The sequence below is a fragment of the Papilio machaon genome, chromosome 15, assembly GCF_912999745.1.
Source record: "Papilio machaon chromosome 15, ilPapMach1.1, whole genome shotgun sequence".
Classification (NCBI taxonomy): domain Eukaryota; kingdom Metazoa; phylum Arthropoda; class Insecta; order Lepidoptera; family Papilionidae; genus Papilio; species Papilio machaon.
In genome coordinates, this window is record NC_060000.1 from 5,946,190 (window position 1) to 5,973,944 (window position 27,755).

General features: G+C 33.9%; 1 protein-coding gene across 1 annotated transcript; it reads right to left on the reverse strand.

Moving 5' to 3' along the window:
• Positions 1–642: 642 nt before the first annotated feature.
• On the reverse strand, positions 643–27,735 carry LOC106710253 (frizzled-4). The gene is made up of 3 exons (XM_014502258.2): positions 26,342–27,735; positions 4,078–4,274; positions 643–1,474 (listed from the first exon to the last, which is right to left on the reverse strand). The coding sequence occupies exons 1-3, from the start codon at positions 27,259–27,261 to the stop codon at positions 837–839; spliced, it is 1,755 nt and encodes a 584-aa protein (XP_014357744.2). The 5' UTR covers positions 27,262–27,735; the 3' UTR covers positions 643–836.
• Between the last annotated feature and the right edge of the window lie 20 nt (positions 27,736–27,755).

The window sequence follows — 27,755 nt, forward strand, 5'->3', positions numbered from 1 at the left end:
CTTTATTATTTATTTACAAAATTTCCGACTTAAATCTTATATTTACAACATATTTAATTATCTATTTTAGTCACTATTTTGGCAAAACGGAGGTGGGTTATTTAGTGATTTTCATTTCATCTTATTCACTCTTAAATTAAGTTTTCACTGTTTACTCTAGCGATAAGGAACAATTTCTAAGAAAACGTTAATTTCGCAGTCTTTTGAGTTAATGATAATTATGTTAAAAAGAAAACTGTAGTCTTATCTGTATGATTTTTCTGATTAAAGTAAAATTTAATTTGACTCAATGTGAAAAACGTTATTTTCATCCCAAACTTTGTTGTTACTTTGAAAAAAATCGTTAATGTGATGAAGTGACTAAGTTCTATATTTAAAAATAAAATTAAATAATTTTATAAACTGAGAATTACAATATTTGTGACTAATTACAATTTCACGGCTCTTATGAGAACCAACAGACTGTTTTTTACAAAACATAAATACCAAAATATATACCTTTTTACCTACTATATTAGGTTTACAAAAACAAACACACTTAAATTGTTTTTTGTTGTTATTCAGATGTCATACTTACAATATCTATAGTTAAAATTTTATATACAATCTATAATCGAATCAATAAAAACTACTTTCCTATTTACATAATCAGGCCTCCTATCAACAATTTAATTACGCAACTTTAAAAATCTACTGATACAAGTATATTAACAGACTTAATTTTTCAATGGCACTCGTTTATCCATATGTCAGTAAATACAGATTACAATAAACGTCATAAGAAGCATTTTGACAGCAATTAGTTACAGTTTAGAGTAAATTAGTTAGCCCGTCAGTCATAGTATGGTTTCACCGGCTGAATAATGATAATGCCTTGGTTTCCTGTAAGATTGGTGCTGTGGTGGTCTGTAGGTGGCATACTTGTGTGTATGTCGTGGTAGAGAGTGCGAATGAGTGCTGTAACATTGCAATGTCAATGGGGTAGGCGTAGGTCCCGCCGGACATTTAGCTAGCGTAGGCTTCGTTGGACCAGAAATTCTCCTCCAAAGCGCTTTCAAACGCGGCGTCGCAATCCAAACGGCGACCATGACGCCGAGAATTTGAGTTGCAAATATTCTAAATAGAAACACCCAGAATGCCGGCCGTGGCTGCGTCGACGGTTCAGTTGAAGGTTCGGGAGCGGCCAGCCAATCGTCACGCCAAGTATACTCGTATATCCAAGTTGCCAATATACACGTTGAGGGTACAGCATATAGTGCTGCGAACGCACCCAGTCTTAGTAAACTCTGATCTGTATGTGGTTGTGGGGGAGCGTTGAGAAGCGCTGCGGGCGCTGGCACGGGCGCCGGTCGTCGGAGGACGGTACGCAGACCCGAGGCCAGGAACAGGCAGCCGAGCAGCAAGCAAATTGCTTCCGGTATGATGACCAGAGCCAGCAACGATTTGCTCGATTGGTTCCCTACGAAGCAAGTACCTGGAAAAAATAAAATTAATTTAGAAATGTTAGTTATCACCTTTTAAGAAAACTAATGCCCCTTTCAGTTTATACATACTATGTATGTATTTGTTTTTTATGTCCCATGTTAGACACTCAATTATAATATTATTTTTGCTCATAGCTTCGGTACGATTAATTAGAACTGTATAGACGATAAAAATAAACAGTTGCTGCATTAACTAATAGTCAATAACTATTCTGGGAGTGCAATACAGCGGATACGAAGCCTTTCTCTCGAGTACCATTTATCGGTACTGAATAACATTCCGTTTCCCTATAAAGCAGCTCTCAAAGCGAACACCTACACAAACAGCCGGCGAGAAAAAAGCCTCGCATTAATAAGGCAGCGGTTAAAAGGGCCGATTTAAAATTGAAATACGATCGTGCGAGGTGGAAAGGTGTCGTATTTAACGGCTCGAATAATGGCCGTGCATTTCTTTCGGCCAGTATTATAATGGAAATAAAAATAAAAAAATGAACCGACAATACACTCTGCAAGATTAAAACAGAGTGCTTGAGAAATGGGCCGCTCGCTCACAGCTTTTAAATAGAAATAATAAGACCTATGCAATCAAGGATATGAAAAGGAATGAAAACGAAAAATATCCAGTGTGTCAAAAGAAGATAGAAATAAACGTCGTCACATGACCGTGTGTTCGTTAAAAGAAATCCAAATACTTTTTAAAATACCAAGTGCACTTAGTTTGAACTTCTTTCTTAATAAGTCAAATTGTATCTACAAAAGCTTTGAGTCTAGCAAAATACAAAGAAAATTCCGACAAAAATATTATTTTAAATCCGATAGAAATGCGACATAATTTTTGCGGTATTCATGTAAGAGTACCTTATCAATAGACCAAAAACACCGCACTAAGTACGCGTAAGTTATCAAACTAAATCTCATTATCAAATAAGCTGCGAAAGATATAATTCTTAATAGACCGCATAGCAATAATGCCGCACTGATAAAGCTTAAAGTAATATTAATAAGTAACACAAAACAAAGAGCAAACTCGTTACATCTCTTTGTAGTGAGAAAGATGCGCTGTTCTCAAAGTTTAAGATGAAGTATTTGAATACACCGACACGGGCGGCACGAGACTAATGATAAGGTTCTGGCCTGTTATGTAAAAGTTCCGCTTGATAAGGTGCAATGCAATATTTGTTTATTTTAAAAGACAAATGTTAACTTTATAGTAAAGCAAGCAATCCTTTTTATAGTACAACAGGGAATCTTTGTCCGCATGGAATTAAAAAAAAACTGAGTTAGTAGCCTATACGGTATTCCAGACGATAATCTGTGTTCAACAGTTCTGGAATTACGTGGTAAAAAAATATAATAATTTTGTTTAAAATTATGATACAATTTCTGTTGAAGTCTGCAATAAGGTACAAAAGTTCCGAATATATTCAATATTGCGCAGCGTATTTTGAGCTAACAATTGCTTCATTTTTAATCTTAAGAGTCAGCATTATTAAGATTGGATGCTGAATAGGCAGGGTTGGTAGTTGAAGACAAAACGTTGAATGCGGTTATTGTATGAAACGCATGCTCCCGCGCACTCGCGCAAGATTTAATCGCTTTGAAAAACGCCGCCGATCAAATAATTGAGGGGAACATTACCATGGAATCGTAATCGTCATTGTGCAGCCGATACGGATGTTAGACTTGTATTGATCCATGTCGTACTTATACGATCCTTCTTGATCCATGATTTTTTTTTTTAATTATACGGTGGATTATATTTGTTTGCAATGAAAACAAAAGCTGCAAATTTCTCCAGCCACAATTTCGACTCGTACAGTATCGTAAAGTCATTAACTGGGCTATTGTTTACTATTTTTACATCAACTCAAGCTTAACTGATGTTAGAAGGTGACATGAAGATCCAATTACGCACCTAGTTGGCACAGGTAGGCATTGTTAATAATAGATATTAGTAAATTATATTTCGGACAGAATGTACTTAAGAGATTCAAAGTTCATATGCTCACTTGTAAAATTGTAAGCCTTAATTGTATTTTCGATTCCCATCGATCATTCAAGACAAAACTTTTATGACATCGTCACGACGTTAATGTTGCTTTGAATTTATCTTTAATACTAATTAAAGAACGAACAAAATAATTAAATATTCCTTTTTAATCCGTTGCACGTGTTAATTAAGATACATGAATAATCCATCTTATCCATTTTAAAGTAATAAAAAATTGGCCTAAAAATAAGTTAAAATAATTTCAGGTATTATTAAGACGACCCATTGTGGTCGTTTGTTTTTGGAAGGCAGAGTTCAAAATACAAATCAAAATTTTCTTTACCTAAATATAGGTACTGCTAGTTTCCTGCTGTCATAGATTGTTTTACTTTATCTATCACCCTCTGTTTCTTTGCTTAACCTTACACTTTAATACTAAATTCTAACATAACATTGCCAACGTCAAGGACCTGTATCGCTTAGTACAAGATAGATATTTTACGGCCATCCTCCAATACAAGAGAGTCACTAGAAGAATCACACTTCTGTACTTCTACACTTCTGCTTGCCTGGTAAATAATCTATCATACAAAGTTACCTTACCAGTTAGTTCATCCGCATCGACATCTCTGGTGACAAGCACGGCGGCGGCCAGCGCGGCGGGCACCCCCCACGCGGCCAGCTGCAGCAGCGACGAGTGCCGGTCTCCACGAGATGCGCCAGCACCCCCAGTACCCGGCGCGCCAGGCGCGGGGGGTCGCAGCACGCTCGCACGCCATGCACCTGCTACTACCACCCACCTGGAATAAGAAGTAGTTAGTTAGTTTAACCATGCCTTTCTATCAATATTTATCATATTTATTCGTTAATAATTTTATTACTCATACCTAGTGCGAATATTTATACCCCCAAAATTGTCGATTTTTGGGGGTATAAGTACGAGTATTTGTTTTTATTTTTATCAAATCATAAAATGATAGTCATTATACTCACTAAATACAGAAGCTATCACTAAATAAATAATGAAATTAAATCTTACTAATATTATAAATGAGAATGTTTGGATGGTTGGTTGTTTGTTAAAAGGTAACAGGTGAACGGATTTTGACGAAATTTGACATGAATATAGAACATAGTTTGGAAAAACATATAAGCTACTAATTAAGTTTTTTTTTATTCCGCGCAGATTGAGTCGCGGGCGACAGCTAGTTGATAAATAACGAGTCATTAGGTTTAATTGTAAATTACTAAAATATATGTAGTAAAGTCGTTGATAATAAAGGTATGACAATTACACTAATTAAACAGTGAACGAGAAGTCGGGTATGCAGAACATCAGCTGTATAGGCAGGTGGTTACATATCGAAATATTGCCGTGGCTGAATAAACAAGTCCTTTAGCCTATTCTTTAAAAGATAAATGAGTTACCACTTTATATTTGCTTTCATTTTTTAGCTATACCAACTAGACATGAACAGTCTGTTTTATAAGAGAATTTTAATATGCCACGACATTGTCTAGAATTATTATAATTGAATAATTCGATATTGTTATAACCAAGAGTCAGAACTAGCTACTTATAAACTTATACTTATGTGAACGAAGCACGTTTTTTTTAAATTCACGATCTATCGAGTTACGAATTTAATATACATCTAAAACCATAAGCTTCTTATAAAAAGCTTAAACTGAAAAACGAGTGTTGTGAACCCGTTGCTTAGCTCGTTAAAAACTCTGACAGGTAAATCCATCCCACCTCGAACGGGAAAGGTGTCGCCTTGTTTTAAGACCGACACCATGTTAAATAGACCTACCCTAAAGAAACAAGATATGGTATTTACTAAGTCCTAAAAAATCATCGAGGTCGTCTTATGCTGGACAAAGAAACAGGCAGTGGCGTGTCGCTAGCACTTGAACAAACAAAGTTCCCTGTTTGAACAGAACCGAAAGTGGCGATAGCGATAGTCCAAACATTCTTGTTTGTTCGCTTGCTCGCATGTTTGATCCGGCATCCGACGCCAGCGGCATGTCGGCTAACATTTTACTAATGTTTGTACGATTTGCGTTCATCTCATACATTCACATATACTCTTTGAAATAACTGTAATTAATGTAAAGAACAAGTCAAAATAGTAATTTTTGTTATAACAAGAATATGGCATATATTTTCCGTTAATTTCCAATATATTTTTATATTTGTAACCTTTTTCGATGCTTTAAGTAATAGAGAATTAATTCACATTATAAAACCATCTTCCCCGTATTAAATTCAGTATTAAGGTTAACCTATGTTTAAACATAACAAGATTTTATGAACAGTTATGCAATGTTGATTTTTTAATAATGCGCCAAACATTTAATTATTTTGTGCAATAAGTTTAAAAATGCAAGGTTACAATTTTATTCTTTTAGTTTGATTTATTGTAATCCGATACAGTGTCAGTACTATGTATGTAATTACATCGTCTTCGTAGTAATTTAAAAACCAAATTACCAAATTATTCCAGAAATAGTTTTAACTTCAATTTCTTTGACAAATAACGTAATTTAATAACGTATACTAAAACAGTAATAAAGTAATAAATGAATACACAAATCTGAAAAACGTTAACTTATAAAGGTTATTAACCTACAACTACAACGTGTGACTGAACTTTCCAGATGGCCATCTTGTAAAAAGTATTTATTCAATGCATACTCTTTGCCATATTGTTTCGCAAAAAAATCATAATGAGTTTAACATTAATTTTTAATACATTCGTATGCATTCAAAAAATGGTGTTAAATAAACAAATTGCCAATGCATTTGTTAAACACATCGAGTAAATGCAAATGATATTACGGTCAAACGAAAAGAGGTTTGCGTTAAAGTTTTTTCGAACTTTTTATGGCGGTCGCTTCGTGTCTTGCCTCAACTGGCCATTAAACGATAACGTTATCTTGTGGGGAACGATTGGTTTCACGCTATATTACTAAGATTGGATTACGAATGAATTATGGAAACAATAAAACATGTAAATCAAAATCTTAATCGATTACGTTATATGTGAAAAATGTTAACGAACTGAGATGTCTTAACCATATCTTTATTTCTTCAACTTACTGGCAACTATGAGACCACACGCACTGTGATAATCTTTTTATTCTCATTTCAAAATGAGTCCAGTAACGTCAACATGACATTTACAACGGCCATTATTTTATTTCTGATAAAATTTAAATACTAAATGGCATTAGTTTTTATTTTTTGGTACGATAGTTTGCTTTTTCATCGTGTACTATACAGTTTTTTTTAATAAATGTACATAGTTTGTCATATGCAAATTTTTGTGTTTTTTTCCCGCCATTCCTTTAAAACATGTTCTAGGATCAGAATACCAATTGGTGATAATGTCGTATATTAGACGTGTAGTAAAAATAATAAGTATGGTCGTAGTATATTACTTAGGTGCGAGATAGGGTCGGCCGCATAAAGAAGGCTCGTTAAGACGATCGTAACAATAAAATCCAACACCCACAGCACTAGTTAGGTGAACGGACCCATTTATTGGCTCGGACGCAAGTTCCCCATATATTTTCTAGTTCACTTTTTTTTTCTTCAGAGATATATCGATATAGAGGGAAAATTTAACTGACATTTATGACTAGGACCCTATTTGTTAAGATTTATATTGAAGAAATATTTTAAGTTATTTTTTCTTAGTGCTATTCACAATACGCTTATGTTATTTCTGTATTTTAATTTCAGTTAAACTTCTCCGCTAAGTTCTAAACATTTTTAAACTAACTTTCTTCGATTTGAAAATTTGTCTCATGTTCGTGCGTTTTCATTGTCTTGTATTCTTTGTCTCGTGGATCAATTTTGCATATCAGATTACGGACAAGTCAACATGGCCCTACGTAGGGGCCGAGTTATTTCTGGCGCTCGTTAAATCGATTACCCGTCCAATTCGTCCGTCTCTCGCCTGCCGCGCCAGGCGCGGGCGCCTTACAGTTGCCGGATGCATTATTTCTGATCTACGCCACTTGGACACCGAGATTAGCAAGATATTAGCTATTGATAATAAGCATGCGAAAAAGACTTTGATATAAATAATTTATGAACAGCACAAACATTTTTACAGCGATAATGGCATCCAACTTTGCTTAAAATATATCCAAGGGATTCCTAAAATGGCACGCCCGCCGTACTATTTAAAAAAAGGAATTTAAAAAAGTAAAAATGTTCATTCAAGTATTCATGACAGAAAACAGTTGAGATCAATCATTGTTAATGTTGTGGCTTTTAAAGAGATCCTAAAAAAAATTACTGTTCCTTAATTGTCAGCAGATGACATTTTTTTACTAATCGAAAAATTTCACATCTGCCCTCCCGCCATGCTTACTTTCAACATGGCTTAAACAATGACGTCCAGAAATGTAAATGATATCGTTCGCTGAAAAATAATGAGTAAACAATGGACCACCTTTAACGTTCCCAAAATGGTGAACATATTCGCAGCAGGTGGAAAATATAGGCCTAATTTAAACGCGACATTAACCTTTTATGTATTAGATGAATGTAGTCGATGAATATATTCTGCAAATTTAAATAAAAAGTTAACAAGGAATACTTTATGAGCTCTTTCTTAAATGACAGCCTATAATTATGAACGTTTTTTATACTCAAGCAAATAAACAAGGGGTTCACCTTGTTTCGGGTTAAAAAAACCAAGACATATTGACATATCTCTCGTATTATGTTAAGACAGTGGTAACTTACGTTAAGACATTTAAGTTTAGAAATATCTTCACAACGCATTAACATAAACAATGATAAATAAAAATTACATAACAATAATTAAAAATTTATCTTCTCATTATACAAAAGTAACTTTTTTGTTTAAATTTCGACAAAAAATGAATACGATTGCCTAATAATGTGTGGAAAGTATTTTCCCAGTGAAAATATTTTAGTTCAATGTAAATAAATGGTTGTATGAAGATTCATGGCTCGTTCTCTTGTCCAATTAGTGGTTTATTTATTACAAAGAGTGTCAGATAGTGTTCCTTGACTTAGTGAATTACGAACTTGCTGACATAATATATGAGAAAGAGTTATTTTCACGTGATACTGGATATGTACGAAGACACTAACTATAAATATAGAGAGATGACTTATTATCATTAGCCAGAGTTAATCAAGTGAAAGATCTTCCTTTAATTAATGATATTAATAATCCACAGGCCCTAAGATTAATACGTAGAAAAATAATTATTAAACATGCGTATTTATGTTTGTCTGAAGTCTGAAAATCTGATAAATAAATTACATGCATTTATCAAATGGTATATAAGAATATGCATCATGTAATATAACTGTTTTTTTAACTTATTTAAAAAAAAAACTAAATAATATCTTTTAAAACAGGATGCCGGTGCAGTTCTATAAATCGACAAAAACTAGACCAATTTACTATTCTTTTACATCGCTGGCCATAATTACATTTCTTCGATAAGTCGCTTCTTCCGAACTAATAAATATTGATCGCTAACGATTCCGAGAACAGTGGCTGTGCAACGCCATAGAGGACCAGTCCACTCGCCCGGCTTGTTAACCGACGCGACTCCTCGTTTATGGTTAGGCGTTCCGTTGATTGGGTTTATTTTGCGTTGGCAAATTGCAAATGGCGGCCGGCCCAGAGGCAGCCTATAATTTCTGGTTAGCGCGCATCGACCTCACTACGCTGATATGCATTGAACTGGATCCGTGATTCCCCTTTTTTATTTCATAATTCCATACTCGACGCTTTTCCATTCGATGGTGAGCAATTTGCGAGAAAAAACGTATGTGGAAAAGATCAAATGAATCTGATGCGGTCTTTTTTGTAAATGTTTATAAAGTAATGAAGTCAGTGTATAATATGTCTATAAAATCCGGTGGCACTGAGCATACCAATTGTGTTTTATAGAAGTCTCTTCCAATTCTGTCAACTTTGGAAACTATAAACTCGAATGCTTGTAAATTTTGTTATCAGTTACATGCGATCACGATTGCAAAAAGAAGTGAATAAAATTTTTGGGTATAAATTCATACGTCATAGGCCATAGTCAATTACGCTGGCTCAGTGAAGATTGATTGACTTCACACATATCTACGAATCTCTTCGCGGATATGAATATCACCATGTCTTTCTTCACCATAAGAACATTGAATAAATGTATATGGAAAAGCACATTGATATATGGCGGGATACGAACATAGGATCTGCAGATTACAAGTCAACTGCTTAAGTTTCCTGATCCATAGGCGCTCTCATACACAAGCAAGATCAGAACAAAATCACAAAAAATAATGGCGTGGCGTTTTGACAGCTGTTTTGGGCATCCATGTTTTTTAATTAGAAAATCGGTAATCAACTTTACGACATTCAAAATAGATATCTACTAGTATTAAGAATAGATTATCCGTAAAAGCTAAACTTCTTTCTTAAAATTGTTTCGCCTTATCTTTCTCGTTCATACATAGGACACGAGTGTAATATTAGATTTATTAAACCTTCTTGTTGAACATTTCGTAAAGGGTACAAAGTGCCTACGTCAGTCATTAGTCGTCGTCTTACGATACTTGTTTTTGTAATAATCGTGGAACAAGAGCTTAATATTTACATAATGGAGCACCGAGAACGGTTGACGAAACTCACATCGCATACAAACTAGTTTCATTTAAATCTTCTTTGGTAGAGGGATGCGCCGCTGATTGGCGACTGTACTCTCGCTTGAATTTTAAATGAATATAGTTTTATATCGCTTCATATCTTGTAGACATGTTTTTTATATTTGTTTTTCTCGTCAAGAAGTGTTTTCAGACAAATACTAGCAGCATTTTTATTTGAAACCTTCGAACTTCCAGGGTTTATAACTAAGAAAAGAATAATGGTCTAGAAACAAATTGTAATAAGATGAATTTTTTTTTTCTTAAAACCTTATTTGACGCTATGAACTTCTTACACAAATTAAACGTTAAAGGGAAACAAGTCGGATTAATTTTTTATTTACCACGTATCTATAATTTTTTATAGATTTCATTATTTGATTCCATCTGACACTGATTAAAAACTATAATAAAGTTCTTGTACATCGTACAAGGGGTCAACGATTGCTTGTTAACTTTTAACACGTCAAGGTTTACCCACTTCAATCGATCACAACTAAATTTTCAATGTTTTTTTTTTTGTTTAGGGCAATGACAATCGATTCTTACGATCAAAAGATGACTGGCCGGTTTTATAATGGGCCGTTCGTTGGATGCTTCTAAGAGATTTTAAGAGAACATTTATGCATCTCGTTATAATCCTTACGATTATAACATTCTTAAGAGCCAGTTACAATAGTTCGTATATCAAATAGTTTGGCTAAGATTTTTAAAACAACATTAAGCCAATATTGTATCTGGATAGTTTTTATCTTTTTTAATTACACTAGTAATGTAAAAATCCAAATTTTGTTAGTTTAACGCGGAAATAATAATAATAACGTTAAAGTAAAATTTGAGTCTTACAATTATCATGTATAAATATTAATAATTTTAAACGAAAAAACCGTTATTCAACAATGTGCATGCGCCTTAATCTGGGGCCGTGTTATGTATGTAGATGTATAAGATTGTTTGGGTGCGTGGGCGCTAAGCACCTAGTTATTTCGTAGCTTTACGCTTCGCCGCCCAAGTTAATACAATGTTTGACAGCTTGACACGGCCCAGCAAACTCTCGAATAACATTTCATACCGACCAATGGTGATTTCGAATTAGTAGAAAGCGGGATTTAAATTAAAAGAGATGTTTAATTTACAAATATTTGGTAACTAACGGTGCAACAACTATTAAGAATTTGTATTTATTTTGAACGATTTGACCGTTAAAGGAACTGATACAACTAAAATATATGTATTGTTTAGATAATCAAGATTTCCGAAATCAAATCTCCTAATTGAAACCCAACGTCAACTTTACTTATACACATCTTGAAATAATAGTGAAAAGTGTTGTTATTATGATAAAAAATCGATAATTACTGAGTCGATACATTTATGTAAATCGATATCTACTTAGAATCGATGGGCGTAGTAACGAGATAATGGATCGAGTAGTTTCAACAAGAATTCCACTTTTTCCCGCCATCGCTTCTTATTTTGTTCGGAGGCGCGAGATCATTGCCTCCATGGTCGTTATAAAAAGGGGAACCATTCTTTTCGATATTATTTGGACTTTATTATAATATAAATAACATTTTCAAAAATTTATTATATTATTACAAAACTTAACTGACAAAGTTTTTTTTTATGTTTAAAAATTGAGATTATTTGTGGTACTAAAAAAATAATTTTTCAATTTGATTGTAAAATATATCACTAAAACACGAAAAAATTACAAATAACTAGGTTTTTTTTTATCTGCTTTTTGTAACGTATAAATTAAAACTGTTGTCCTAAAATTGTTTAAATAATGGGGATACCAATCGACAAGGATAGCTACACAATAAGAGAGGGATGGACAAGATATAGTTGTGAAAGGATAAACGTTGATTATGTGTATTGCTTGTCATAGTCAAAAAAATATTATATTATATGTAATCGAAACATCGTCTTTTTTATTCAGAATACCAACTGTTAAAAATACACACGGATAAAATTACATAAATGTTAATGAAAATTAAAGCATCCGAGATTAATTTTTGTTAAAAATAAAAAAAAATCTATACCGCCAACTTACTTTGTTAGTAATAATTTAGAACATAAAAAGTTAAACAATAAAAACATCGATAAATCTCTATCGTCGTCTACCAGAGAAATCACAACAAAACTGTTTGGCCATGTCTCTGAGGCCCGTGCTTTTCCTTTGCCTTGCTGTGAAGAGCTTTTAACGAGCCGACCTTGTCGTAACGACTGAAATGAGACGGATATACATAAATATAACAAAATCCATGCGATAGAAAAAGATAGTCAACCGCACGGTTAACAATGAACTTACTAACGAGGCGATAGATGAAATCAAAGAAAGTCGTAGCCGCCTACGTTACGCATCCAAATAAGAGACGTGTGTTTATTACCGGTAGGTATATATTTATTTGATTAAATAATGGTTGTAAATTGTAAAGCGACGGTGGATGTTGGCCCGGTTAACGAGAATGACTCAGGCGCACTTTTTTCATTGCTGTTTAACTATGAACTCTTACTAAGAAACAATAAAGTTGAAATTCCATCGATTATAGTTTCAAACTATAAGATTTTCTCATAAATGCCTTTTTGAAATTTATTTAAATTGGTTTTCGTTGTAGAGCGGCACAAAGAACGCTCATGTTAAGAATTTTTAAAGTGCGTTTTATAGAGTAATATAGTGTAATATTGTTCATAGTCTTAATGACCAAAACCAGTTTATTATGCATACAACAATATCCATGAAAGCCGTGAAGAAAGCAACTATGGTGGCGCAGTTCAGCCTAACCTTATTAAGTAGATTAGTATCAAATATCTATTATCTATAATTAGAAACAAATTTCTGTTTTACAAAATTAAGATTGACAGTTTTTTATTATTTTTTATTGGTACAAAAAATCAGATAATTAAGAAGAAACACTTTAAACATAAACACAGTCGGTAACTACTTTTGAATAGTAATGTGATCGTATTTTAGAACCATAGACAAGATCTTATTTTCATTACTCGTAATCACAGCAAGGAGCAGTCTTGCCAGTAGCGTGGGTGGTCTTGCTTGGTGTAAAAAAGTCATACATCATGTCACTTTAAATCTACGTTGTATAGAAGATTGTTCAATGTTTAGATGAAATTACAAGGTGATATTATAATTGTAATACATATAAAAAATACTGGGAGTTCATAGATAAAGATGGGTTCTAAGTGTAAGGGCCAAAGTAACAAATTAAAGATTTTTACTGTTTTGTGTTAAAAGCTAGGTACCTCATAGTTTTATAGCCTAATTCTAAATTAAACTGAGTTTATTAAGGAAGTAACGCCATGCATTACGTTAACCATTTATAAATCTTTGTTTACGTTCTAAATGTTGGGCGTTAAAAATTAATTTAAAAGTAAAAAGTAAATGTGTTTGTTACTTATAATCAATTAAGGTTAAAGGTTTTAGCCTCGATTTAATAAGCAACGTGCACATTAACCTGGATAGTAGGCTGGTTTACCTTTAAAATGTTGTGATATATAATATTTATTATTTAACGCTAACGGAAACTTTAAAAAGATGTTTACCGAATAACGTTCCTGCAAGAAGGAGTATTCTTCTAATTCAAACGTATTACAATAATCGTTTTAGAATTATTAATTCGGTATTTATTTTCTCATCGTATCGTAATTTCGGAGTAGCAGCAGTTTACATGCAGAGGCAAGCAAAGTTGAATCAGCAATATTTTATCTAACTGACTGAGGGAACATTAACATCCTCTTATTTTCTTTTAAAGGTAGGTAGTGTAAGAAATATTGTGGAACTTTTTTTTTTAATTTTGATCACATCAAATAAAAAAGAATATGTTCCGCTACGCCATTGCTTCGATCACGTCAAACTTCATTACAGCATGCCTCGTTAATCAATAGATGAAAAACGTTATCAAAAAGAATCGCATAATTAAAATGACGCATCGAGCAATATAAAGTTCAATCTTACTTAATATTATAAATGCGAATGTTTGTATGGATGGATGTTTGTTTGAAGATATCTCCGGAACGGCTGAACGCATCTTGATGATATTTGCTATAGATGTAGAGCATAGTCTGGAAGAAGACATAGGCTACTAATAAAGTTTATTTTTAATTCGTCCCGGATGGAGTCGCGGGCGACAGCTAGTAATAATATAAATATTATTTGCAACGCAATAGCAATATATAAATATATATAAACGGTTTTTGAGAACAGCGAAAGGTATTGATAAATTTTTGGTAGTTAATCTGAAACTTTTATTGTCTTTGTGTTTTGTCCAAAATTAATTTTAATTAGTTTTTGCTGAAAGATGTTCTTACTGAAAATGTAAGACGAACATTTACTTTGATCTTGACGAAATTAAAGAAAACATAATTTCTAGAATAATTTTAACATATTAATGAGTAAATAATTTTCTTAAGCAGCATTTTAGTCTCTCACTGCTCCAGAAAGTTTCGTTATAAAGCAGTCGTGATTATAACTTTGATGGTGCCGCTGTCAGAATGCAAAATAGAGTTCAAAGTGCCGACTTTCCCGCTACGAGTGCTTTGCTCTGTTATTAGGGTAATATATTATCCACTAGACTAGATGATTATTGAGGTATTTGTCGTTTAGCAATCTCTCGGCGACACTGACAAATAATGATTCCGGTATAACTAATGAATAATTTATAATCGAACACTATGGGACTAACTTAACCGTGGGATTTCACTGTTAATACAAAAATGTTGTTTTATCTTTGAAAACTGAGGCAACAATACATAGCTGTGGCAACTCACGATAAAATAGAGCAACATTTATCTTACAGTACAGAATATCTCCAAAACTATATATGGTGTTTCCCGTTGGGATGATCGGCTTACCGATAAATCGGCTCAATACCATTTTTCCCATTGACTAGCTGTCACCCGCGATTGTGTTTAACCTATGTGTCTCTCAGAGCGTTGAGCCGTTCTGTAAATGCCTTCTAACAAACATCCATCCATCTAAACATTCGCATTTATAATATTAGTAAGATTTCTCTTATATTTGATATTTTATCTATTAAATTATTCTCATTTATATTGACCGATTCTAAGAATTATAAGGAAAATAGATTTCAATTTATTTATTTTTTATACGTGAAACAGCAATATTCATATAAATTTTATAAAGATATGAGTAATGTCTCTTTATTAACATTTCAATCAACATTACAATAATCAATATTGAATAAAGATGTCTATCACTAACCGTGGGTTTCTGAGAACGAAATATCCGTTTAAAACATATTGTTATCTCCGTTTTGTCAAAGATAATAACAAATATGACGATATGTTTTATACATATACTAGCTTTTACCCGCGACTCCGTCCGCGCGGAATAAAAAAAATAAAATAAAAAACGGGGTAAAAATTATCCTATGTCCTATTCCTGGTTCTAAGCTACCTGCCCACCAATTTTCAGTCAAATCGATTCAGCCGTTCTTGAGTTATAAATGGTGTAACTAACACAACTTTCTTTTATATATATAGATTTAAGTAACTAACAGTCAGAGGCTAAACTTAATTTACTTTCAATTTTTTTTTTTATGTAAAAATAACATTAATGTTAGCGAACTTGAAACAAAATAACTATAAAATTCGATTCGAAAGATAGCAAACGTAGTCAATTTAAACGGTCTCGTTATAATTTTATTTATGACTAAACCTGTCTATTTTACATACAATTGAATATTTTTTATAAAGCAGCAAACTGGTTGTGTCGTTATTGTTCAAAATAGCTGATCTTATCACGAAATGTAAAAAATATAAGACTTTACTTACAAAAACGTAACGTATGTAACGATTGTTACATAAATATTCTAAAGTAATAAATATAATTAGAAAAAACTAATTTTAGAGTCCTCAACGTCTAATTTAGAATGTAACGAAGGAAAGAGACAAAAATAGAAATAAAAGAATAGATAGTGGTGCCCTGTGGAGAACTCATGTGCATCTGCTTAGCGGGAACTTAGCGGGGCTTTAGAAAAGAATAGGTTACTCCATAGAGTAGTTATTCGAATTTATACGTTTCAAATATTATTATTTTTTTACAATTGAAACATAACTTAAAATGGTTGATGATATTATTACAAGAACGTATTCAATTCCTTAGCTGAAAAATATCAATACTAACACACCTATCCTTCGTATCAGAAGTATATCCAGATATAGATTTATTCGAATTACACTAAAGCTAGAAGTTAGAAATATTTCATGCCACTATCAGTTTTTTTAGACTAATGTCAAAACTGTTGCTTTTTTGGATTAAAAATTAATAGAAAACACTTTCTCGGCTCTTATAAATGTGCTTTAATACAACTGTATTAATAAATATTAAAATTAACAATAAATAACATTGATTTATTTAAATAAAATCTGTTTTATTAATAAACATCTCTATCGTTTTCTTGTTCCAAATTCAAAACATTCAGGCGGCTTTTGGTTTCGTGTTTAAATTACGAGCGTCGGGATTTCTGCTTACGATCAATAAATCAATAAATAGGTATACGGCGCGGCGTCCGCCTGTCCGTCCGTCTGTTGGACATTAATGGAAATCACTGTTTGTTTAGGATTCACCATCCTATGCACGCAACATTCTTATTAAACGGAAGCCATATTTTTGTCTAATTTTATAAAAGTTTGAATATTACAATAATTCAAAAAACTACCTACTATCACCTACCTATCTACAAATTATTATAGTACAAAGTAACTGTATACGAAATAATTTTTTTTCCGCACACAACATATTACATGCATATGCAATGTTATGTAAATCAAAAATAATGTAAAGTAGCATTTTACTGTCTGTTCTAAATATTCCAATATGAATGAATTTCATTATTTCTGACAAAATAATTGTATATTTTCTAAGAAGAAAAACCTCAATCATAATTACAACTAAAGTTGAAAAACACAATGAAAAAGAATTCTATTTTTTTTTTTAATTAATATTAATTTTTAAACAAGTCAAAGATAAAATATATTACGTACCTACAAATGTATTTCTTTTGTAGGGAATATAACAAACGAAAAATAAACTTTCAGGTTTTATACAGGTTGAACCAAAACTACTGTTTCAAAGCAGATGGCAATAAATTTCATTTTTTTTACCAACCAGCACCCCGTGGCTCAGCGGTGCGTACAGACAAAAAAACCTACCTGCGCCCTATTCCCTGTGGCTCAGACACGAGGCACAATGCCTCCTAACCATTTATTTGGTTCAACCGACGCATTTAAAAATTTACGTATTGCAACAAAACGAAGAAAGACTGGCAACTTAAAATACAAAAGTATTTTTGCCTATTAAAAAAAAAGAGGATTTTTTTAAAGGTTGAATAAATTACGTATATCTTTTTTATATATAATCGCAACTTGTTTTGAACCGTAAAATTTTAATGATAGTTTCCTTGCAAACAGTTTACAAAACATTTTTATTATTAATGTAACGCACATCAAAAGATTTATAGGAAACAGGAAGAAATAGCCGTCAATTTATTTTTAAAAATATTACATCCTGACACATTTCATTGATGGGAAATAATGATGAAATTTAAATGAAACATATACTATGATAGGCGTTCCGTTTTATGCATTTTTTTTTTGTTAATAACTAATCCATCTCACATCCGTGTATTAAAATCAAAGAAATTAAAAGCAAACCATTGCATTTGTACCACGATTCTACCATTTCTTTTTGAAACAGAATTAAATCTGTTTTAAATATTACTTGTCAGGGTCATGCCAGTCGGGAACGTCCGACGATTCGATGTACTGTTGTGTGAAAATGAGCTGTGAAAGCTTTTAAAAAGGCTTTAAAACAACAGCGCGGACGCCGGCTCGTTTGTACGACCAGGCGCTAAACAGACATACGCATCAGTTGTACGAAAACCATAATGTCTCAAATATATTAGGACATTTGTGAAAAGATTCAAAATTAAAACACACGAATCTTTAACATGTAATAAATATCACATGTAAGTAGGAAAACACCAAACAAATATAAAAGAAAATAATAAAAAGAGTTTAATAAAATCTATATGTTATTTAATTCTTACTTTACCTGAAGCAAAACAACAAACGTAGTGGAGTTATTTACCAGTCAGTAAAAACATGTAATGTTATATAGATTTTTATTTTACCTAAGTAATAAAATGGGTAAATCTTGCATTAACTTAAATCATGGTTACCCAGTCAATCAGTTTACTTTGGCCTCCGTATTGTAGAGCTTCGTGTAACAACGAAAGTTTTATTTGATTTCTAAACTGACCGGGTAAAACGATAGAACTAACTACAACAAACACTCATCTAATACAATTTTAGACTAACTGCCAAACACAGAGTTGCTTAAGAAGTCTTTTAGTGTAGATTTCTCATAAAAGCTTAGTCAAAGTAACTGCAGTGTTGATTTAACAACTCGTTAATAGTGACAGTTGGTCTAAGTGTAATGGAATGTCCCTCTCATAAAATTAATTCTTCTGAGCATATTTCCGATTAATTAAATTCTTGTAAATATAAAACACGGAAATAACGGTATACTATCATATATCACAACTTTTTAACCTTGTTTTTTAATAACAAACGTCCTCTCATTACCATATCGTAGTTCTTCGAAATTAAAGCCAATTTTGGATTTCCTGCTGAGCGCAGTGTTCCGACGGGCGGGTCTAAAGATAATATTCCTTAATTACACGGCGATCCATCATCGAAAACCAACAAACAAGCTGCCTATGTTATAAATGTGCCCACCCACATGCTCGAAGCGAAAAAGCACTCGGGCTTTGGTTTAAAGAGTGAGGTTTTCAGTTTTGCTAACAATTCTGATAGAAATTAGCCACTAAGGGTATCCCTTAGTGAATATTTAGTATGATTTACCTATAATAAAGTACCGCTTAAGTATCCATAAGCCGAAGAGAAAAGGCAAAATAATACTAAAGTAAATGAAAGAGTTGATAAATTCTCAACCTAGAAGTTGGTCCTCAAAGAAAGCCATATAAAATCTTTTCTATTAAACATAATACAAATTAAGACAAGTAGCCGAAACTTACGAAAAAGTTTGCCTATTTTAATCTAATAAATTAAAATCAATGAATCTCGAAAAAGGGAAAGTGACTTGAGAAGGGTCCGATTTAAATTTCGAACGCGGTCTGTGTCCGTTGGACAATAAGAATGACTCCGATGGTATCGGCGGCGGGCGGCCGGACTGGTTGGGATCGTGCGCGGAGTATCTGAGCGTGCATCGGAACTAACAAGCTGGCTGTATGAGGTTAAATTGAATAAAAAAAGATAAATTATCCGCTTGTTATAGGTTTTTTATATTTCAATGGCAAAAGAGCGCACGTACAGCGGTACAGCTAATGTTTAATGTTGTTACAATTAACATTAACAACATTAAGAAAACAATAATAGCAGAAATTTATTTTAGCTTAAAAAAATGAACACACCTGTATTATAACCTAAAATGTAACTGTTAACAAATATAAAGAAAAATGCTATAGCTCAATTTTTTACATACTTTTTTTATAAAGAAAGCGGGTTCCAATAATAAGGATTGTGCTGATAGTATCTCGGGTTGTGGTCGATCTCCGGCAGAGATATAAGAACCCAGGCCTCGGCGCTCTTTGTAACCCGACAGTGCAAACACACAATGTTGCTGCGTAGACGCATCTCTCTCACCGCAATGCCCTTATCTAACTGACGTGTACTTAAAGCATCTTCTCATCTATAATAAAATATGAAACACGAAAATGAATAGGTTAAGATCATATTTAAAATGTGTTTTTAATTAAAATCAGATGATTTGATTAATCAGATCTTTAAAACTTCGAAAACCAAAAGAAAGCCAGCTTATTTCTTTACATGATTAATTGAAAAAGCATTTTGTATAAAGTTAGAAATCTAATGATTTGTTTTGTACTACATTTGAAATTTTAGTTTGAACAATAAGTAATAAAAATGTAATCTTTTGTACATACACACAAGCATAAAACAACAACATAGATGTCGTTATAAAACGTCAGTGGTAAAACGTACCTACATACCTACCGGTACTGGCAGGTCGTTAAAAACGAAAATTATTCCGCCATCGCGAACTACAGTGATTATACATCAAGCCCGAGGGAATCTCTCGCTCATTGCCAGATGATTGAAGACCCGGCGGCCTCCTTCGGGCCTGACGTGCGAGCGAGCGCGCCGGCACCGTCCGGCGAGTGCGAGCGAGACGACAACAGTTCACCATCTGATTAGCATCCCAATTACGACGCGGGCGCAGTGGGATCGCGTCTTCGGGCAATAGTGATGTGCCTACATTTCTTTTAAAATATTTGAAATTCGAAATATTATTTATTAATTTCTTTAAATATTTCAAATTAAAGCGACTTTTTTAATGTTTCCATTGAATAAGGAACAGAGCCAGGTTATTCGTTCGATATTTTTTTTAATTCTTTAACTGAGATTTGAAGTAAAATATAACATATCAATATCATTTATCAAGGCACATTTATACTATTTTATAATAGTAAATATAAAAATAATACCATTATAAACAGGGTTCAAATAAAAATGATAAAAACCCTATCATTATTGCTCGAGTGCAATCATGACAAAAAACTTTAATCATAAATAATGTATAAAAATATTGTAAGAGACAGCGCTATTAAGAAGAATGGCGGTGCACGTAGGGGCGTGCTCGTGTTAAGATTGCATCGGCAGCGCCAAGGAAATTTAAAATAAACAAGAAATTACGAAGCGGTCGAAGATTATACCTTCAGACAGAACCGGTGGACTGCTAGCGAAATTACTCATTAATTCATCCAGTCTCGTTATATCGACATGACACTGGCCAATACTTAATCATTGATGGCTGCGAAAAACTGGCAACATTTACAATGTAATTGAGCTTGTCTTAACGACTACTTGATTACAAATCAACGTACCGCTAGCTATTGCTCGTCTAATCATGTATCATCATAGTTTGATTTGAATTACAATTATGTAAACGAAAGATTTGTTTGTTTATAGAATTTATTTCACCGTTAATAAACACACTTTTTACTACGAAAATGTGCAGCATTAGTCTTCAGAAACATTCCGAAATGTGCTATAATAAAAGTACTAAATTAAAAATTTAAATTAAATAAGCTATTTAATGTAAAAATTTAACATTCATCATATTTTATAATATCTAATCTGATTAAAAATAATTTAAAAGAGTTCAACATAAATAATAACAAAATTACAAAACGATACGGCGATGTTCTGAGGCTGAGACGTTATGTTTTCAACGCGGCGCCGTCTAATTTTGTAATGTAACATCCACCAGATGTTACATGTAACAGATATTTTATTGCCCTACTCATTGCAGTCGTATATCTTACAAATAAAAAGAAAAGATTTATGTTATTCACGGACTCGGTGATACGATTTCTTGCGGTGAATATGTTCAAACTGATACTGAAAATGTATTGATGACGAGGTGTCGCCTGCGACTCTATCCGCAAGGAATAAAAAAAAAGTTAATTAGTAATTTGTTGTTTCATACTATGTTCTACATCTAAGCTAAATTATTATAATATTAATAAGAAATAAGATGTGTTTACATTTCACGATGTAGATCTAAAGTTTAAATTTCAATTACAAAATGTTTTAATCTTTTTTTAAATTACATACTAACTTAATACCGTAGTATTTAAGAATATAGGTGACTAGTAATATTGGTAATTAAATAATTATTAAACAACATCATTACGTCATAAAAAAATTGTTTTACTCAATTTATAATTTACAAAAATGTAGCTAATTAAAATGAAAATTAACTGCTGTTAATTATCCAAGTATTATAAATAGAACAAATTAAATAACCGAAACTTAAAGTTTAGTATTTTTAAATCGTAAAAGAGCATGAACCGAATCTATATAGTTTTATACAGATTTTTCAGTAGTGAAAACGCAGGGTAACAAAGAAATAAAATAAAATCACACTGCTCAGTAAGACCGTAACGGGAATGACCTCACGTTCCGAGCAACGCATTCAGCGCATGAATACAAAACCAATTTGGACGTTTCCCATTACATCTCCGCGACCGCAACATGCCTCCATACTAGTTCAATGGAGAGCGATCTGTTATTATGTTAATAGATCTAGTTTAAGCATCGACTCGAGCTTCGTATCTTATTGGTATTTAAATTGAAACTTTTTTTAACTGTCAACATTTCTTAATAGCTAAACATGTTAATGAATGCTAACGGAATAATGTATTTATTTTGGTAGCATCATTTTTGGAGGTTACAAAAAAGGCGACTGTAATTAAATCATTTTGCCGTATTTGGTTATTATTATCGCAGTGAAAATTGGTTCTATAACTTAATGCATTTGGTTTTAAAAAGGAGAATTTTCTATGTAACTATTGAATAAAATAATATTGATCACCTTTCAAAACCAGATTAGGATGATTGATGTATTTTCGAACCAATTCACGTACGCGTTCCCAATAGCGTGGAACAGAACGCTTCCACTGTTCACTTTTATTATTTTAAATGTTTTCCGTCGGGCAGATCGAAATACAAACCACAGATAAACAAGGCGCATTATTACTATCAACACTACGCATTAATATCTGTCAGAGGGCCCATCAGATACGCTATCAAAGAGCAGCGGCGTAACATAAATCTACGTGAAATTATCATAACGAGTCGGTTTTGTAACAAAAAGTCTGGCTTTCTAAGAAATTAATAACGTCCGCCATAAACTGGGATTTATACAAGTTTCCGCTGCGGTCAAAAGCGGCGCACGAGTCGCCGCGCTCCGCTTTTGACCGTTCACAAAATTAATTGGGTGTTGTTCGAGAAGTCCGCTAAAATATTCTAAAAAGAGAGCTATGGCAATAACAAATAAGTGCAATCGTATACTACCTATATGATTATATATCGAAATTATTAACAATTCACCAATAATACAACGGCTACTGTATACAGATTAAAAATATTTTTTTATGGTTTCATAAATTCAAAATTATATATTTAACTCTTTAGGGTAGGCAGATAAATAATCTCTGTGCTGGCAAGATAAGGCTGGTAACAAAGCTATAATCATTGAAGCGTATGTCCACGAGTACTATCTTTTACTATTATCTATAACAATTAAAAATCGATGGTTTCTTTTAGCTTTCCACATCTATGAAGTCATCATATACTTGTTCTATATTGTCGTTGCCTTGCAAAACGACTTAATAATGCCCTGTTTCCATTTAAACAAAAAAAATGTATAGAGAATTAACCCTTTAACTGCATTCATTTAGTTACTTACATCGATTAAGAGTCGGTAACTGAATGATTGATGATTGGCAGATTCTTTCACGATCAAACAGGTAATTTCTGAAGACAGCTGTATGTCAAATGTATTCACAATAGGCTTGTTCGTACGTAGAGAGGAATTCTATTGCGAAGCCGATTAAGTTTATTAATATACTTAAATATTCTAATTTTACTTGTTTAACGGAATCATGATAAAAATCTTCTTTTCCTAATCTTGTAACAAGTTTATTATTTTGAAACATCGCAATACTGGAACGCTTCCAAACAACAATTCACTTAAATTTTCAAATCGCCTCAAAAAGTTGCAGCAACCGATTCGATTTATGGCATCGATGGGTTTCAACTACTTATACAATATTTTATGTAGAAATGCAACGTGTCAAGTTTTTGCTTCATAACCACTTCTCTCTGATTCACAAACAAAACTTCGATAAGGAAAACTTTATTTACTTGTAATAAGGTTCAATATAATGTGTTTGAAGTATGAACGTCTGGTTTTTAACACGACTGACATCTTGTAAGATGTGCATGTGTTTCAGGTGTCTTAAGTACTTAGAGAGAAGTATATTTTACGATAGGATCACTGGCACCAAAGAATTAATCGTCATAAGTTGTCTTTCTAAGCTTAATTTAAGAATTTGAAATCCTTTAAAAATCTTTAGTGACTGCTCCAATAAATTTTTGCAATAAATTAATGTTACAAAATTAGAACGATACAAATAAATTTTGTTTTTAATTACATCACTTTTGCGCAAATCTTATTGAAACTTTTCATATTAATAATTTCCTATCCAGTGGAAACAATTTCGATGTAGCAAACTGAACACTTCGGAACACTATTAACGAGGTTCTTCGTGTCTCGAGAGGTTTTGAGAGATGCAAAGCTTTCAAGAAAATACAACGAAATGCAATTCGTATTTTAGTTATTGAACGCTCTAGCGCTAGATACTTTTGAAACGAAGTTGAAGAGTACAATCATATCTTCCACAATTCTTTTATTCATAATTCCTAGAAAACCATTTTTCCATGGCTATTTTTCCTCAAATGGAAAATCCAATTAAAGACCTCCAACTAGAAATAGTTGAAAAAACATAATATCATATGATAAAATAAGTTGAATATAAACCTGTCTTAGTTCTTATCGCCTTTTAAAATCGAATTAATACGAATAGATTATACGACTAATTATAAAATAAAATATGTGAATATTAAATTGATTTCAAATACATGGGTCGTTGTCGCTGCGATCAAAGTTGAACATAAATCTATGCCACGATTTCATTTCTAAATCCAGTATTCTAAAATTATTGTGGAGATGACGCATTTGTGTGCTCGTGATCATCTTACAAATAACGTTTCTAAACAAAAATCTTAAGTATTGCTCATCCTTAGACATATTTTATACTTCAACTGGGTTATTATATGATATAATATCGAAGATTCATTTTATTCGAAAGTTTTTACAGTTAAAATATTTAGGTGTTGATTTTCTGAGCCTCAGGAAGTGGAAAGGAATTTATAGGTTTCTAACATTATGTTCAATGGGTTTTGAAGTACTAAAGGATGCACAAAAAAATAAAATTAAGACGGTTCAATAGGTATGTAGATTATAGATTAACTTTTGGAAAGAGCCTTAATTTTCTACATTGGTATCTATGCTCCTAGTTTATAGTCGTCAACCTAAACAAATGCATTCGTTGTAACGTATAGGGCCTCGTTAATCTGTGTCTCAATACCTTATAATTTATGGCGTCTTCTTACATTCTTAACGAAGCACGATTCGAGGAACAGGCATGATTTATTTTGTCGTCCCACGTAATAGGAGAAAAAAATAGACGTGGCGTTTTGTAAATGCCTTTCCGTCCATAACATGGTAACCTGAACATTGAGACTTGTTAATTTTAGTAAGGATACATCAATCTCAAAGTTTAATGGACTTTAAAATTCACAAACTGTAAAGTCACTTTATCAGTAAGTCCTTTAATTACACAGAAATAAGTACTGCATTCCACTAGGGGTCAATAAATGTTGATATTATTACGTACGAAACAAAGTAACAAAACCTAAACACGGAATGTAACAGCGCTATTAAAACAGTTCCTCATTTCTACTATTCAGACATGGTTTATTTCTCTACGAACAATACGACACAGAGTGGCAACAACGCAGAAATACAAACTACATGAATTTACAATTTTATTTGATCTCCTTCGGCGGCGTATCAGGAAAGAGTTTTTATTTAAACAAGGTCGAAATTAGTTATCGAAATCTAATCTCCGTTTTTTTGAATCTATTTTTGTTTTTAGTTATAATTAAATCAGTTATCGTGACTGATTTCATATTTAAATTATGTTGAAAAAAATATAGTAACAATGGTATTATGGTAGTAAAATGTTCTACAATAATTTGCGTTTATTTTTATGTGGTGCAGAAACTCTTGTATAGACACTTAAGTAGATATTACCGACAAAGACCGAGTGACAAAATCATAATTGACAAGTGACAAAAGCAAAGCTTAAGTCAGTAACAGCACAAAAGGTAGCACAGGTAGAGAAAGGCAACTATTGGAAATTCTGAATAGGTAGCCTACCTGCACTTTGTAATTCTTTTAGTTTCACCTCATATATAGGTACCTATAAAGGTGAAACTAAGAGGGTAAACTTTAACTTTAGTTATGTCTTTGTGAGTACACTTCTAGTAATGTTATTCAAATACACATACATTGTATCTTGGTATATTGATAACTGCAACAGACTGGAAGCTATTGGGCTATCATGAAACTTCAATAATTACTAAACATTTAAGTGTAAAACTCATTAGGTAGGGACTTACCAAACAGATGCAGCCAATCCAAAATAGTACAGGAGTAGAAATACGACAGCGCAGTTAGGATTTGCCAATCCATCGTGAGCCAGCAACATCCGAGTGGGAGACATGGAGTCCTTGGCGCAGCCCGCGGCGGACCGACCGGCCGCCGCGCGCACCCCCCAGCCCGCCGCCGCCGCGCACCGGCATAGCGCTACCAGCACCAGAGCACGTTCGCCCGCGCCGCCTGCCCCGCCTGCCGCTCCGCACGCCAGCTGCGCGCCCACCGCCGCCAGCGTGCACGCGAAGCTGAGCGCGGCCCACGTCGCCAGCCACACCTCCGCCGCACGCCGTTCGCCAGCCTCCCACAGCACTTCCGCGTCGCAGAACTGCGCGCACCGCCCCGAGCCGCGTACCCAAACCCAGCTGCTCGGTTTCACGAGCCGCCGGCACGCGCCGCGCCCGCTCGTCGCCGCTGTGTCCAGAGGGATCGGGCCCGCCGGCGGTACCCGCTCCCCCGGGCCCTCCATGCACATATGTTCGTGGTTGTTTTCGGCCGGGAACAACGAACAATCAAGCTCCGATGGCCATGGGAATCCGAACCCTCTCAGAACGGGATAACATCTCGCGTAGACGCTTTCACACAGTCCCCTACATGGTCCGATCGGCAACGCGACCTTATCCGTACACATCGGAACGTAAACAGAACAGAGGAACAGATGAAGTTGCGAGGAGCAGCCGTACTGCACCAGGGGACTGTAGGTCTGGAGCGTGACGTCGGCTTCCACTTGCAGCGTGTGCCGAGCCAAGTTCGGCATGCCGGTCTGGTTGTAACCGATGTTCTTGCACATCGCCACTTTGATGGGTTCACATGTCCTCACGGAAGCTTCCGAGCTGGCTCCGATAACGAGCGTCACCAATAAAATAACTTGGTTAATGCACTTCATTTTTATGTTTACTATAAAAGTTTCATCGTAATCGTAATAACTTACGCGCGAGCGCGGCTAAAACGGCGCTAACGTCTACACGTAACGGGAAGCGCGAGACGACTGGTGCTGTTGTTGAGTTGAGGTGCGGTGCGGGGAGGCCCATCTGATCCTAAAGGGCCCGCAGGTAGATGCGCGATGCTTATGTCGGCGTCGGCGGGAAAGGGAGGGAATTTGGTCGTGTCGTGGTGTCCGGCCGCGGTCGCTGTCCGGCGAGACCGAGATCCTCGTTAAGTGGACGATTGTCTTCACAGCCTCCGGATATATTCAATACTTGTTATCGCTTAGAGATCTTATCACACAGCGCCGAAACTAAAGATTTAGAATAAAATGTTTTATTACATTACCCACATGGATGCCAATAAGTACAAATCACCTCTGACGTAATTTAATGCGTTTCTATTAAAATATAAACATGACACTATAAAATATTCATCAATAATCGACAATATTTA